This window comes from Sus scrofa, chromosome 6, assembly GCF_000003025.6.
Source record: "Sus scrofa isolate TJ Tabasco breed Duroc chromosome 6, Sscrofa11.1, whole genome shotgun sequence".
Lineage (NCBI taxonomy): Eukaryota > Metazoa > Chordata > Mammalia > Artiodactyla > Suidae > Sus > Sus scrofa.
Window position 1 is genome coordinate 46,163,249 of NC_010448.4, and position 17,125 is coordinate 46,180,373.

The 17,125-nt window shown below is 43.6% G+C and overlaps 1 protein-coding gene across 1 annotated transcript in view; it reads right to left on the reverse strand.

The window, feature by feature from the left end:
- The window catches only part of LOC100512052 (zinc finger protein 27), a 57,882-nt gene continuing 48,692 nt past the window's right edge, over positions 7,936 to 17,125 (reverse strand). The window contains exons 11-13 of the mRNA XM_013998419.2: positions 15,277 to 15,406; positions 14,660 to 14,755; positions 7,936 to 12,166 (exon numbers count right to left, since the gene is read on the reverse strand). Coding sequence (XP_013853873.2) covers positions 11,190 to 12,166; positions 14,660 to 14,755; positions 15,277 to 15,406 — 1,203 coding nt within the window. The 3' untranslated portion in view covers positions 7,936 to 11,189. The remainder of the gene's footprint in view (positions 12,167 to 14,659; positions 14,756 to 15,276; positions 15,407 to 17,125) is intronic.

Consider the following 17,125-nt stretch of genomic DNA (forward strand, 5'->3'; position numbering starts at 1 on the left):
TCATGGCAATGCCAGATCTTTAACCCACTGAGCGAGGCCAGGGATTGAACCCACATCCTCATGGATACTAGTCAGATTCGTTAACCACTGAACCACAAAGGGGGAACTCCATGGACATTTTTATGTTTTTTTTTTTTTTTTTTTTTTTTTTTTTTTGCCTTTTCTAGGGCTGCTCCTGCGGCACATGGAGGTTCCCAGACTAGGGGTCAAATCGGAGCTGTAGCCGCCGGCCTACACTACAGCTCACGGCAACGCCAGATCCTTAACCCACTGAGCGAGGACAGGGATTGAACCCACAACCTCATGGTTCCTAGTCGGATTCGTTAACCACTGCGCCACGATGGGAACTCCAATTGTCCCCATTTTTGCATGCCATAAAACAGGCCTGCCCTGGGATCTCACAGTTCCTAAGTAGCTCTTTTTTAAGTCCCAGCTACATCTCATATCTCATTTTACTCTATCCTTATAATTAAACCCTACCTCCTCTGAGTACAAAATGCCTGTATCATTCATGGCACCTATTTATACCCAGGAAAAAGACTAGAGCTTGTTAACTCTTGGCTTCTTCAACAGCTCAGCACGTGAACCTGTGCACATCACTTTATCATTCAGGAAATACTGGTTGGGCTCCTGCTGAGTGCTGGACACTCTTAGAAGTGGGGCTCACAGCGGTGAACAGGACAGACAGTTGCCAATAGCTTATGTTCTAGTGGAGAGATAATGTTCAAACACTGGTGAGTGCTCTAATGAAAAGACATAAAGGAATGCATTGCTGTGGCTGTGGCGTAGGCCAGCAGCTGTAGCTCCTATTCAACTCCTAGCCTAGTAACCTCCACATGCCACGAGTATGGCTCTAAAAAGCCAAATAAATAAATAAATAAATAAAGACATAAAGAAATGAAGAGACTCAGGGTGAGGGGTACAGGGGCAAATCATGCAATGATCTGGGCAAAACAAGGAATTGATTGTGGGAATTAGTAGTAATTAATAGTAGGGCAAATTGAACATACTTTATGCAAGGAAGAAACCCCAGTATTATAAGCTGCTTTTTTCCCTCAAATATATCGATTTATTTTTAACTTTTAAAAAACTCTCCATTGGATATTTAAAATTTGTGTGCTAGGTTAATGTTTTGGTTTGATTTCATTTGGGGTTTTTTGGGTTTTTTTTTTTTGCTTATTAGGGCCACATCTGTGGCATATGGAAGTTCCCAGGCAAGGGGTCAAATCAGAGCTGTAACTGCCAGCCTACACCACAGCCACACCAGATCTGAGCTGCATCTGCGACCTACCCCACAGCTCACAGCAACACCGGATCCTTAACCCACTGAGCGAGGCCAGGGATGGAACCCGAGTCCTCAAGAATACTAGTTGGGTTCCTTACTGCTGAGCCACAATGAGAACTCCTTATATTCTTAAGATATAAACATTTAAGACTTTTAAAAAGGAGAATGTAGGGAGTTCCCATCGTGGTGCAGTGGTTAACGAATCCGACTAGGAAACATGAGGTTGCGGGTTCGGTCCCTGCCCCTGCTCAGTGGGTTAACGATCCGGCGTTGCTGTGAGCTGTGGTGTAGGTTGCAGACGCGGCTCGGATCCCATGTTGCTGTGGCTCTGGCGTAGGCCAGTGGCTACAGCTCCAATTAGACCCCTAGCCTGGGAACCTCCATATGCCGAGGGAGCAGCCCAAGAAATAGCAAAAAGACAAAAAAAAAAAAGGAGAATGTAGGAGTTACTGATGTGACACGGGGGAATCAGCAGTGTCTTGAGAGCACTGGGATGCAGTCTGGCACAGTGGGTTCAGGATCTGACATTACTGCAGCTGTGGCCTGGATCTGATCCCTGGAACTCCATATGCCGTGGAGTGGTAACCCATATGGGAAAAGAATCTGAAAAGGAATGGATTTATGTATATGTATAACTGATTTACTATGCTGTACACACACATGAAATTAACACTACTTTATAAGTCAACTATATTCCCATAAAAGTTTTTTTAAACGTTACATCTAGCACTACTTGATACAAAGCACAAGAGTTAATCCATAGGCCCAGGCAAGGACAGTTAAGGCTCCCGATTACAACACATTACTCAGAGTGATGCATCAATGAATGGTTCCTTATTGTGAACTACCAGTCATGGTTACCACCATCAGCAGTCAGGCAGCAAGTACAGAAGGCAGAAAATCTGTGCTATATCCACTGGAGAGTAAAACTTGCTTTCGGCAGCTCCTGGTCTGGGGCTGCCATATTGGTTTTGTACTCTAGCCACACCTTTGCACCCATTTCAAAAACTGGGACTTTGCACTTCCTAAAGAGGCACTTCCCAGGAAGCAGGACCTTCAGTGCTAAAACTGGGATAGTCCTGGGACAACCAGGACAGTTGGTCACCCTTTAAGGAGCCCTGACTACATCTTGCCCACCTCTTCCCCTTCCCCCCTCCTCTCCACCCCGCCAGAGCTGCCCAAGCCAGGCTCAGCCAGTCACACTCCCTCTCTTGGCAGTCGGAAATCTTGGAGGGGGACATGCCTAGCTTGGGCACTGAGCCCCTACAGAAGGTTCAAAGATTCCTAAAACAGCCCTAGCTGATTGTTAGGATCCTTGGTTGTACAGGGTTGTCTTCAACCCACTCCTTATCCTAGTGATCTGGTAGCTCCCCTGTCTGTTGAAGGCAGCCAGAGTGGGTTTCTTTAGCTTTCAGACAAGAGCGTGTTCACTACGACAATAGTATTGCTTTTGCTGATGTCCCTTCTGTATCCTGTTGATTTGTGTCAGATGCTAGATTCCGTGGCACCAAGTGGATATTCAGGTGTGGTTTAAACCTAAGATGGCTCTCTGTGATTTCCCAAATAATGGCAAGGAGGTTGGGCCTTTGTACCTTTGCAATTACTGAACAGGGACTCAGCTATGAGTAAGCAGCAGCCAACAATCCCAGCAGCTAGCAGAATAAGTGCTTTGGCTCTGAAAGGGCGTGATGTGGATGGCACACCTCAATATTCACTATACTTTTGTCTCTATTCAATACCACATTTAAAAAATTGTACCACTATACTATTTTAGCCACAGTCTCAACCTAAGTGGCAGCTGCCACAATGCCAGATCCTGAATCCACTGTGCCGGGCTAGGTTCTTGAACCTGCATCCCAATGCTTCCAAGACCCCGATTCTGTCATGTCTCAGCAGGAACTCCAAGATTGGTTTCTGTTTGGCTGGGTTTTTTGGCTGAGCCCACAGGAAATTCCTAGGCTAGGGATAAAATCAGAGCCTATGTGACCTATGCCACATCTGCAACAGTGCCAAATCCTTAACCTGCTGTGTCACCAGGCAACTCCAAAATGTATATATTTAAAGTGCACAATGTAGTAAGCTTCAACATACACACACACACACACACACACACACACACACATAAAAGCATCAAAAACAGCATCTGATTATACTCCTCACTCCCAAAAGTTTCCTGGCACTACTTTGCAAACCCTGATCTGCTTTTTTTTTTTCGCCTTTTGTCTTTTTAGGGCCGCACCTGCAGCATATGGAGGTTCCCAGGCTAGGAGTCTAATTGGAGCTGTTGCTGCCGGCCACAGCCACAGCAATGCCAGATCCGAGCCATGTCTGCGACCAACTGCAGCTCAAAGCACTGTCTGATCCTTAACCCACTGAGCGAGGCTAGGGTTTGAACCCGCATCCTCATGGATGCTAGTCAGGTTTGCTAACCACTGAGCAATGATGGGAACTCCTTTTTGTTTTTTTGAATGTACAACTCTGCAAGTGCTCATGTTGCCTTGGTTTCTTTTATTATTATATATTTTTTTACAATTTTTTGCTTTTTAGGACCGTATGTGCTGGCACTTGGAAGTTCCCAGGCTAGGGGTCAGGTTGGAGCTGCAGCTGCCGGCCTAGGCCAGAGCCACAGCAAAGGGGATCCTAGCCCTGTCTGTGACCTACACCACAGCTCACTGAGTGAGGCCAGGGGATCCTCATGGATCCTAGTTTGGTTCATTAACCACTGAGCCACGAAGGGAACTCCCCTATGGTTTCTTTTAAAATGACATATTGGAGGTACCTTGTGGCACAACAGGTTAAGGATCTGGGGTTGTCCCTCCTATGGTTCGGATTGCCGCTATGGTGCGGGGTCAATGCCTGGCGTGGGCCAGGGGCACGGCCAAAATTTAAAAAAAAATTATACACACACATATATATAGGACATCTTACCTTCTCTAGTGAATACTGGAGCTCCAGCCTCCGACACTGCTGCACACCCTTGGCCGCAGCTTCCGGGCTGTGTGATCCTAACTGCTGAGGAAGCCTCACTAAACCACAGGAAGCTGAGTAGGTGGGTCCACAGCCATGAGGCGGGCAGCTGCGCCCACTGAGCTGTTTCTCCTTGGAGGCAGCCATTCTCAAAAATGTTTCCTACAGAGTTCCCTTGTGGCACAATGGGTGAAGTATCTGGTATTGTCACTGCAGCGGCTCAGGTCGTTGCTGTGGCATGGGTTCAGTCTCTGGCTGGGGAACTTCCATATGTCTCAGGTGTGGCAAAAGAAAAAAAATTTTTTTCCACGTACAGTCTTTTTTGGGCCCAGAGTTTTTGGCTATTCTAGGTGGGAGAAACGAATGACTCCAACCTGCTGCAGTTCTTTCTGCGAAAACCCAGCTCCGGCGCTGTCTTTTGTGCAGGAACTTGGCGGCGGTCGTAAGAAAGATGGCGGCGCCCAGCGACCTGCTTTTATTAGCGGAAGGCAGGGCATCCTGGGCGCCACCATTTTGGAGGAGGTGCCAGACGCCTACGTTATGCTTCTGGGCAGGAAAACCAAAGAGGCTGTGGCAAAGGGGTACCTTCCAATAAGTGCAAAAGGCACCTAGGCTCTGGCTTGCTGGGATCTGGAAAGAGACCCTAGGTGGACAAAATTTGGGAAAGCGGAGGGCAAGGGGAACGAAGTTGAAGTAGGGGTTATACAGCTCCGATGGTGCTCCCAACCTGACCCCTGGACACTGTGAGATAGTGTTCATTGTTGATTTAGGTCAGTAAATTTTGGGGCAATTCATTATTCAGTAATAGTACACACCCCCCGTGCTGGTCTCCAACATCCCAGGCACAATCCCTATTTTAAGGTGTTTGCTTTTGCTGGTCCCTCTGTCTGGAATAGTTTTTCATGGACGGATGCATTATCAGGGGTCCGTCATTACTTTCTTTTTTTTTTTTTCTTTTTTTTTTTTGGCTTTTTAGGGCCGTACTAGCGACATATGGAAGTTCCCAGGCAGGTGGTCGAATTGGAGCCACAGCTACATGGGATCTGAGCCTGCGGGCAATGCCAGATCCCTAACCCACTGAGCAAGGTCAGGGATCAAACATACATCCTCATGGATACTAGTTGGATTCGTTTCTGTTGAGCCACAAGAAGATCCAGTCCCTCACTTCTTTCAGGTCTTTTTGCATAGGTCATATTCTTTCTTTTCTTTTCTTTTTTTTTTTTTTTGTCTTTTCTAGGACCGCACCCACAGCACATGGAGGTTCCCAGGTTAGGGGTCCAGTGGGAGCTACAACTGCCGGCCTACGCCAGAGCCACAGCAACGCAGGATCCGAGGCACGTTTGCTCCTACGCCACAGCTCACGGCAACGCCAGAACCTTAACCCACTGAGCGAAACCAGGGATGGAACCCGAAACCTCATGGTTCCTAGTCAGATTCATTAACCACTGAGCCATGACGGGAACTCCTGCATAGGTTATTTTCGAGGCTGTTCTGACTACTGTATTTAAAACTTCATTCCCCTCTTAATATTTTATATAGCCCTTCCCTATTTATTTCTTGCTCATAGACAATTATCAATTTCTCTTTCTGTTTGCCATTGTATTTTCAGTGCCAAGAACAGTGCCTAGTTTATGGTAAGCATTCAGTATGCACTTATGGATGAATGGCTATATTACTTTATATTTAGAGTTCAAGAACTCCCAGGCGCATATCCAGAATCTGTGGCTCACTCAGATCTCTATTCATGCATTCACCTTCCTGACTCCTACTTTCAAATTTGTTTTTCCCTGGAGAGGTGGGTAGACTCTAAGATGGCCCCCAGTGACTTCTACCCCTTAGAAGTCTGGAAAGAGGAGTTCCCGTCTTTGCTCAGTGATTAATGAATCCGACTAAGAACCTTGAGGTTTCGGGTTCAATCCCTGGCCTTGCTCAGTGGGTTGAGGATCCGGCATTGCCGTGAGCTGTGGTGTAGGTCGCAGACGCAGCTCAGATCCCACATTGCTGTCTCTGGCGTAGGCCAACAGCTATGGCTCCAATTAGAACCCTAGCCTGGGAACCTCCACATGCCTTGGGTGCGGCCCTCAAAAGACAAAAAAAAAATTAGAAAAGAAGTCTGGAAAGAGGAATTCGCCTTGTGTAATTTCTTCTCCTTGAATGTTACTGGCTGGGACCTGTGACTTGCTTCTAACCAATAATATAGCAAAGGTGAGTTTGTCACTTGCATGGTAATAATACATAAGAGTATAACTTCTGCCTTGTTTGAAGATAGCTGCTGTATGTTGTGAGCTGGACTTTGGAGAGGCCCATGCATCAGGGAACTGAGGGTTGCCTCTGGCCCACAGCCAGTATGAGATGGAGGCCCTCAGTCCACTAATTCACAAGGAATTGCATTCTGCCAACAACCATGTGATCTTGGAAGCAGACCCCTTCCTAGTTGAGGAGCCAATGAAACCACGGTTCTGGCCAACACTGCAGCCTTGTGAGACTTAAACCAGAGGACCCAGCTAAGCCATGTCTGGACTCCTGACTCATAGAAACTGTGAGATAACAAATGCGGGTTGGTTTAAGCTACTAAACTTGTGATAATTCTGTACTAGATAACACACTTGGGTTACCAAAGCTAAAGACCAGTGTTATCAAATGTCATAATTGTTTCTCATTACTATCTGTTCTTTGACGAGGATACTGTTTTAGGGCTAATGATTAGGGGTGACCTCTATTAGAGGTCCACCCTTTTCTGACCATCAGAATTACTGAGAATGCTTCAACTCTCTGCCAGAGTTAATCAAACGGAATCTCTGGGACTAATATGTTTTGGGTGTTTTTTTTTAATTCTTTGCAAAATATCTTGCCCAAAATATTTATTAACTATAAAGGCAGAAATGGTAGCTTTAGGGTGGGGAAATCTGACAGTAAGCACCTTGACCAAATGCTCAAGATTAACATCACCAGTTAAGATTTATCATCATGTAGAAAATATTATAAGGGAATGTATGTAAATATGTGTGTGTGTGTGTGTACAGCACATATATATACATGAGTCACTTCGCTGGACAGCAGAAATTGGCACAACATTGTAAATCAATGATACTTTAATAAAAAAAAGTTTAAAATAAGATTTATCACCATCATATACTCTCTGGTATGATGCACTGAAGATGTATCACTTCTGAAATATTAATGTATAACCCACTGAATCAAACTCAAATTGAGGGATATTCCACAAAATAACTGGCCAGTATTGTTCAAAAGTGTCTAAGTCATGAAAGACAAGACAGAGGAACTGTCACAGACCAGCTGAGACTAAAGAGAAATACCAGGTAAATGCAATGTGGGATCTGGACTTGACAAAGAACATCAGTGAGAGGGGCAATAGTTTAATTACAAGTATTGTATCAATGTTAATTTCCTGGTTTTGCTAATTGTACCATGATTAAATAAGATGTTAACATTGGGGAAGCTGCGTGAGGTCTATTTGGGAACTGTTTTACAACATTTTTACAAGTCAAAAATTATTTCAAAAAAAAATCTATGTGAGGGGTTCTCAAAGTATTTCCTTTTGCTTTTTAGATATATACTTTTTCTTTTACTTCGGTGATATCCTAAGGACTGAGCTAGGGGAAGAACAATAGACCAGGCCAGGGTGTCATTTGTCAGAAAATAAAAACATCCGCAAGGCTTCATGTATTTCAAAACACTTCCCCCCCCCTTTATTTTGTTTTTCAAATTATAAAAGCAATATTGTAACAAGTAAAACAATTCAAAGATATATACATTAAACAACTAAATAAATTTCCATTCCCACCAGGGTAACCAATGTTAATTAACACCTTGTTTTATATCCTTCCAAGCTTTTCTGTTTGTTCTTATAAACATACACATGCATATATACATATATAGGTGTTTTAATTAAAAAAATAGGTTCATATACATTACTCTGACATTTTCTTTTCACTTAACAACATACCACAAATACCTCCACAAATTAGTAGAGTTCTAGCTTCCCCCTCAAATTTCTTTTTTTCTTTTTAGGGACTCACCTGTGGCATATAGAGGTTCTCAGACTAGGAGTTGAATTGGAACTGCAGCTGTCGGCCTATGCCACAGCCACAGCCGATTCAGGATCCGAGCCGAGTCTATAACCTACATCACAGTTTATGGCAACGCTGGATCCTCAACCCACTGAGGAAGGTCAGGGAGCAAACCCGCATCCTCATGGATACTAGTCGGGTTTGTAACCCACTAAGACACAATGGGACCCCTCCTCTAATTTCTTAATCACGCATTTGACATATCATATTGGTTCAATTTTTTTTCTTCTGGGCTTTCATTTTCTCTCTCTGACTTCCCCATTCCCCACCTGCATCACCCACCCCCCTCCAACCCAATGTATATACGCTTCTATACTTTTCTCCATGCATATAAAATCTTACACAAATATATATGATACATGTTCACTCATAAACACTTAGAGGCATCTACAAAAACAGAGTCATATTTTACACATTCACTTCTACCTTGCTTTTTTCACTCAAAAAAACATTGTGGAATTCCATTCAAGTCCACTAGCATAGATAGTACTGATTTGTCCACCTTAATGGCTACTGAAACATCTTATGTAATGGATATACTATAGTTGCTTCCCTCTTCTAATTTCCCTACCAATGGGCATTTGTTTTGATTCTAGTGTATTTTGCCACTAGGAACAATCCGTCCTTTATGTACTGGGCTTTTACTTCTAAGAGAAGATTCCCCAAAGTGGCATATGTATTTTAAATTATAACAGATGTTGTGGATTGCTTTTCAAATGAGCCGTAAGTATGTAATGTTTCTACCAGCAGTGCCTAAGAACAAGCTTTGTTCTGACATCTAAAGCATTCCTGCTGTTTTTCCTTAGCTTGATTGCATAGTTATCTCTTTATAACTTTAATCTGCATCCTCCAACAATCAGTAAAGCTAAGCATTTTTTGATAACCCCATCAACCACTTGGATTTGGTCTTCTCTCAACTGTCTGTCCATTCTTTTCATATTTTGCTATTGGTTTTTTTTTTTTCTTTTCTGTCATTATGAAGAGCACTTTTTCTCTGACTGGCTCTGCAAATACTTCCCCCAAATCATTGTTTATTGACTGTTGATGGCATCTTTTTTGGGCGCACCTAGGCATACAGAAGTTCCAGGGCCAAGATCGAATCCGAGCTGGAGCTGTGACCTATGCCACAGCTGCAGCAACAACGGTTCCTTAACCCACTGTGCAGGGCCAGGGGTTGAATCTGTGCAGCCTCAGAGACAATTCTGGTTCCTCCTTAACCTGCTGCACTACAGTGGGAACTCCTACATTTCCTTTCTTATTCTGGATCAGGCATTCTTTTTTTTTTGGCTGCACACACAGCATGTATAACTTCCCAGGTAGAGGTTGAACCTGCACCACACCAGCTGCCAAAGTTGCTGCACTGACAATATTGGATCCTTAACCTACTGAACCATGAGGGAACTCCTAGATCAGGCATTCTTACAGGGAGGCAAATCTTGAACAATATGGCTTTTTCTTATATAGATGACATGGCAGCTTAAGAAAGTGGACTTGGAATTGGAATGACGAAAAAACTTGGAATTTAGTGTCCAGGACATCAGAGGGAAATTTACAGGGAAGAAAAGTCAGTGTTGCTGAAATAATTTTCAGAAGGAAGGGAAGAAGGGAGAGAGGGAGGAAGGGAGGAATTCTCCTGCATTGGTCTGTGCATGAAATATTTCTGAATTATAAGACTCATATAAAAAGTGTCTTTCCAACTAATTTGCTGCAAGGCATTTTAAACAAAACTAAGACAATAGGAATAGTACACAATATAGCAGGACCACATGACTTTCTATTAAATAATGAGAGTGCTAAGTCATCTAGTTTGTAGCATTTTGTTTCCTCAATTATCAGGTTGTGAAACCATTCCTTAGTTTTGCCTTTTCAACATTAAAAAAAGGCAAAACAAATAATCTGTTCATTATTTTTTTATTTAATAATATGTTAACATAATAAAGGCAAAATAAGTGGCTTTTTAAAATTAAAAACATTTAACAAAGTTTTTGGCTAACAAAAGACATTAAAAAACATTATTTATGGTTCAGAAAAGGGCCCAACAACAAATGTTACTGGCCATATACATTTATTACAAAAAGGTGGAGAAAATGTGCTGGTATAATATGTTAAAGCTTTTTAAAAATTAGTTGGCCATGTTATTGTTGTTGTTGTTTGTACTGTTAAGACACCAAAAGACAATGCTGATATTTAGAGTAAAAATTTTGGTGAATGGCATTCTATATGTGTGCTTCATTTATATTAAATTCACATTTGTAATTCTAAAATACATATAGTGCTTATTATGTGGCTCACTGTGGGACACCCCATGATATACCTCTAACTTTCTCACACATATTTTGTATTCTGTTATTCTATTTAACATACTTTTACACTTTGATCAGCCAGAATGATCATGTTCATGTGGTTTTTTTGGGTTTTGTTTTTTGTTTTGTCTTTTTGCCATTTCTTGGGCTGCTCCCACGGGATATGGAGGTTCCCAGGCTAGGGGCCTAATCAGAGCTGTAGCTGCCAACCCACACCAGAGCCACAGCAAGGAGGGATCCAAGCCACATCTGCAACCTACACCACAGCTCGCGGCAATGCCAGATCCTTAACCCTCTGAGCAAGGCCAGAGATCGAACCCGAGACCTCATGGTTCCTAGTCGGATTTGTTAACCACTGAGCCACAACGGGAACTCCATGTTCATGTTTTATAAAGTACTTTCTATAATGTTTTTTATAAAGTTTTCTATCACAATTGGAGCATGACTTGCCTTATGATCAAACACTTGGTCCAAATTCATTAAATCAATGATATATCCCCTAAGGATAAATTCCTCCACATATAATGAAATAGGATATCTTGCTCAAGGCTTTCCTACAAGGTTTAGGTTTTCATTCCTATAAGCATTCTTCCTAGCATGAATTTTCTGATGTCTACTGAGGTTTGGTTTCTGGTAGAAAGCTTTGCCACATTCATTGCACCCATAGGGTTTTTCTCCTGTATGAGTTCTCCAGTGTTTATTGAGGCATGATTTTTGACTGAAGGATTTTCCACATTCTCTGCAACGATAGGGTCTTTCTCCTGTGTGTATTTTTCGATGTACATTGAGGTATGACTTCTCACCAAATGACTTCCCACAGTCATTGCACACAAAAGGTCTCTCACCTGTATGTGTTCTCTGATGTTCTTTGCGGTGTGACTTCTGAGTGAAGGCTTTCCCACAAAAAAAACACTCAAAGGGTCTTATCCCACTGTGTATTCTCTGGTGTTTAATAAGGGTTGACTTATGTGAAAAGGCTTTTCCACATTCAGTACACCCATATGGCTTCTCCCCAGTGTGACTTCTCTGATGCCTAATGAATTCAGACTTGTAGCAAAAGGCTTTCCCACACTCAGTACAGACATGGGGTTTCTCTGTAGGTGGAACCCTTTTACGTTTGTACACAAGAGAATTGGTTACTGCTGGTTTATACATAAGTGTTGGGTTATGGCTGAAAGCTTTCTCACAGTGACTGCACTGCCAGAGTTTTTCTCCATTAGGTCGTCTATCATGCTTTGTATGTTGTAACAATTTCCCATATCCATAGCATTCATCTCGCTTTTTTGAAGAGTTTCTCTTAAAACCATTCAAGTCTAAATTATGGTTCACACTCTTCCCACAAGGGGTATTGGGGTTTTGAACTGAAGGAAAAAGATCCGTGCTCAGATGTGAAATTTTCCCAAACTTATTATATTCATGGCTTCTTTCCTTGGGCAATGTTTTCTTGCTGATAAATGTACCTTGCCTCAAAAGTGTGTCTTGCCGTCTTTTTCTCTGGACATTAACTTGCCAAATGTTTTCTGGAGAAAATACAGCAAAACTTTCCTTATAAATCTGTTATCATGATCCACAATAAACTACTTGAGAAATGCCCTAAAATTTTATTTATTTATTTACTTTTTTCTTTCTACGGCTGCACCTGTGGTATATGGAAGCTCCCAGGCTAGGGGTCAAATTGGAACTGCAGCTGCTGACCTATGCCACAGCAACAAAAGATCCAAGCCGTATCTGTGACCTACACCACAGCTAACAGCAACACTGGATCCTTAACCCATTGAGTGAGGCCAAGGATCAAACCCACATCCTCATGGATCCTAGTTGGATTTGTAACCTGCTGAGCCACAACAGGAACTCCTCTAAAAATTTAAATGGTGCCCCCATATATGAATAGAGAGCATGAATCCTAACTAAAGGTACTAATGCAGGGAAGTGTCATTGGGTAAAGAAGATTCAGAAACTGGCACAAATGGAATGGAACATGCCATAGAGTACAGAGAGAGTTTTGAAGAAGAGGGAATATTATAGAGTGGTTAGAAAATATGTTCTTGGAGTTCCCATCATGGCGCAGTGGTTAACGAATCCGACTAGGAACCATGAGGTTGCGGGTTTGATCCCTGCCCCTTGCTCAGCGGGTTAACGATCCGGCGTTGCCGTAAGCTGTGGTGTAGGTCGCAGACGCGGCTCGGATCCTGCGTTGCTGTGGCTCTGGCGTAGGCCGGCAGCTACAGCTCCGATTCAACCCCTAGCCTGGGAACCTCCATATGCCGCGGGAGCGGCCCAAGAAATGGCAAAAAGACAAAAAAAAAAAAAAAAAAAAAAAAAATGTTCTTAAAGGACCAGAGACTAAATATTTTAGGCTTTGTGGGCCATATAGTCTCCATCACAATTATTTCAATCTCCTATTCTATGGTAGGAACACAGGCAGTATGTAAATGTAGAAGTGTAGCTGTGTTTGAATAAAACTATTCACAAAATCAGGGGGCTGATCTATAAGCCATAGTTGGCTGATCCCTGTTACAGAGGAAAGGAGTTTAAATGTCACATAGGACCTTGTTACTCAATGCATGGTTCTCAATGCTCAGCTGACTGGAAAATTCTGCTAGCACCCAGATTCTGATCTCCACCACTAATTTCTACTAAAAAGAACTAGAGTTCCTTAGAAAATGGCTGAGTCCATATCTGGAACAAAGATATATCTGTGGAACATGGTGTACCTGTGCAATCTTTTTTTTTTTTTTTGTCTTTTTAGGGCTGCGCCTGTGGCATATGGAGGTTCCCAGGCTAGGGGTCAAATCAGAGATACAGCTTCCCGCCTATGCCTCAGCCACAGCAACATGGGATCCAAGCCGTGTCTGTGATCCACACCACAGATCATTGCAATGCTGAATCTTTAACTGGCTGGGCAAGGCCAGGGATCAAACCCTTTTCCTCATGGATACTAATCAGGTTCATTAACTGCTGAGCCATGATGGGAACTCCACCTTTGCAATCTTGAGTGTCAGAATGCAAAGACATTTCTTCAGTGAATAGGTTCTGGCAAATGGGCATAGAAGCAAGACTCAAGGGGTTCCAACCATGCAAGGCATGCTGGAGAAAAGTGGCCCTATCTACACAAGTAAAAATATTGATATGCTATGGCCTAATAGTTCCATATGAACACATGTGTTCACAAAGTTTCAGTTTGTAAAAACTATAAATTTGTAATGATATCCAAAATAGAACATATGCTGTGGGTGCAGCCCTAAAAAGACAAAAAAAAAGTAGGAGTTCGCTTGTGGTACAGCAGGTTAAGGTTTCAGTGTTTTCAGTGTTGCCATTGCAGTGGCTCAGGTCAATGCTGTGGCACAGGTTTGATCCCTGGCCTTAGAACTTCTACATGTCAAGGGCATTGCCCCCCCCCCCCAAAAAAAAAAATCATAATATTAAAATTTTGTCTTTTAAAATAACTGGTGTGTACTGTGGAGTTCCGGCTATGGCACAGTGGTTTATGAGTCCAACTGCAGTGGCTTGTGTTGCTGCAGAGAGGCTGGCCCAGTGCAGTGGGTTAAAGGATCTGGTGTTGCTGCACCTGTGGTGTAGGTTTCAGCTGCAATTTGGATTTGATCCCTGGCCCAGGAACTTCCAGATGCTGCAGGTGCAGCCAAAAAAAAAAAAAAAAGAGGGGAGACTAAGGAAAGGTCTAAGACATTTTACCTAGAAACTGTGAGAGAGTAGGAAGGGACCAGCAAGAATGGGCTAATCACAGAAGCTTATTTGTAAGAATGCCTGAATGTGAAAGAGAAGGTGTACTGATAACAAGAAAGACCAAGGATTCTGGAGAAAGGGAGACGAAGCAAGCACACAGGGGAGTGGGATTCATGGAGGTCGAAGGATGATCAAAAAGGTTGAAGTTCTCAAAAAAATGTCTCCAGCTACTTCCAAAGCTCTAAGACTTTTAACAGCTGGACCCTGAATAAAATTCCAAAGGTGCCAGCCTTCCATAGTACATCTTTTGCTGGATTTATCACACTTACCCCGACAGTGGCAGCCTGAGCATGCGGCCTCACAAATCCATGGTGCTTCTTGCTGCTCCAGTCTGAGGATCACATATGGTTTGGTGCCTTTATAACCTGTTCCAGGGAAATGATCCAGGCCTTGGGCTCAGCTCCTTGGTCTTCAGGGCCACTCAGGCAGCATTAAAGGCTGCGCAACAGACGCTGTACTTGGGAGGAGACTGTACACACATCTTGTCTAGAACTCAAAACAGTGATCCAGGGCCACTGAAACTCAAGCCAAGCTCACTGAGGCAGCACAGATTAAGGGTTAGGAATGCAAACAGTGCAGCCAGACTTCTGGGGTTCAAAGCCTGCTCTGGCTCTGCTATGTACTGGGTAAGTGACACTGGGAAGGTTACTTCACCTCTTTGCTTCAGTTCCCAAAGGTGCAAATAGTGGTACTAACTGTACCTACCTCATAAGAGCTCTTATGAGGATTACACAGACTAGTATTTTAAAGGTGGCTAAAACAGTGTCTGGCACATAGGAAGTACTTCAGAGGTTCTAGGTATTTCAGTTACTTTTAGCAACCAAAAAAGGAAAGGTGGCCACTCATTCACACACAATCTAGACTGTGTGGTAGAGCTGTTTCTTACCCACTGAGACAAGGTTGCTGTAGGTCTCCAGCATCACATCCCGGTAGAGGGCCCTCTGAGCAGGATTCAGCCTGTGCCACTCCTCTTCAGTGAAGCCCACTACCACATCCTTGAATGACACAGCTCTTTGCTAAAGATGAAATGACATTGAGTCACATGAGGAAATGTAGGCAGGAGTGGAGGATGCTGATTTTTTAAAATGTCCACAGGTCAGGACATATTATGATCGCCTCTCTAGGGCACCTTTTCAACTCCTGGGTTTGGGCTATATATGGTGGGAATGGATGCCACAATCATTTATACTTTGGGTCAACACTTCTTTTTTTTTTTTGGTCTTTTTTGCCTTTTCTAGGGCGGCTCCCGTGGCATATGGAGGTTCTCAGGCTAGGGGTCAAATCAGAGCTATAGCTGCTGGCCTACACCAGAGCCATAGCAACATGGGATTTGAGCCACGTCTGCAACCTACACCACAGCTCACAGCAACGCCAGATCCTTAACCCACTGAGCAAGGCCAGAGATCAAACCCGCAACCTCCTGGTTCCTAGTCAGATTTGTTAACCACTGCGCCACAACGGGAACTCCAAGGGTCAACACATGTTGACTACAGACTATGTGTCTGACCCAGTCCTGATTGCTTAGGACACAGTCATGGATGGCTTCTGACCGCAAGGAGCTCACAGCCTGGTGGGGAGAGCAATATGTGATAGCAATATGTCTTTTAGGATGAAAGAGCTATGACGGCAGGATGTGTGGGCTGTGGCGTGTGGAGAAGTGAATGGTCCGTTCAAATTATCAGGTTCTAGTTAGGTTTCAGAACTAAGGGATATGTGCCACTGAGTCTTCTCTGCAGGGAGATGGAGAAATTGCCCTCCTTGCAGAGAAAACGACATAAACAGAGGCCTGGGACCAAACAGGAATTTTTTTTCCCTTTTTTTTTTTTAGGGCTGCACCTGTGGCATATGGAAGTTCCCAAGCTAGAGGCTGACTAGGAGCTGCAGCTGCTGGCCTACACCAGAGCCACAGCAATGCCATATCTGAGCTGCATCTCTGACCTACACTGCAGCTCGCAGCAATGCTGGATCCTTAACCCACTGAGTGAGGTCAGGGATTGAACCTGCATCCTCATGGATACCAGGTGGATTCTTAACTTGCTGAACCACACAGGAACTCCCAAACAGTGATTTTAAAGACAGCAAGTCATTCAGTTACAGAGGCCTGTGAATGACGTGATGGGCCTTAAAACAATGAGCAATCTACCAAAGGAGTAGTGTGTATAGAGAAAGCCCATTCTAGAAGCATGTGGTGAGTTTCCTGCGTTCTATGTCCAGTGGTACAATGTTAACTCTAAGCGGACTGAAAAGTTAAGGATGTGCCTCGTATCCCTACAGTTATCATTATAATCATAGTGCGAAGAGGTGTACTGAAATAAAGTCATACAAAGGCGGTGGCACAGGATGTGCCAACCAGACACTGAAACCGAGAAGGACCTTGTGGGGCCCTCCTGGGCAAAAGCCTCTCCATGTCCCCCATTTCTTATATGCAGGCAAAAGGGCTTTAGCCTCCTAGACCTTCCAGAATACCGAAGGGCAGATCCAAACAGTCTTTCATCAGGGAAGTGAGGGGAGGCAGAAACAGAGGAGGGGCAGTCAAGAAAAAACAGTGCAGCCCTAAAAACAGAGTTCAAGTTCCTCCTTAAGGAATATGCATAACAATACTATCTTTGAGTTCTTCCGCAGAACCAAGGTCCCCACCCAGGTAGAGGATGATTCCTGGAGCACCACCCTGTTACCTCACACTGCAATCAGAAGAAAGTCATATGCCCTCAGCCTTCACACCAAATTTTGCCTAT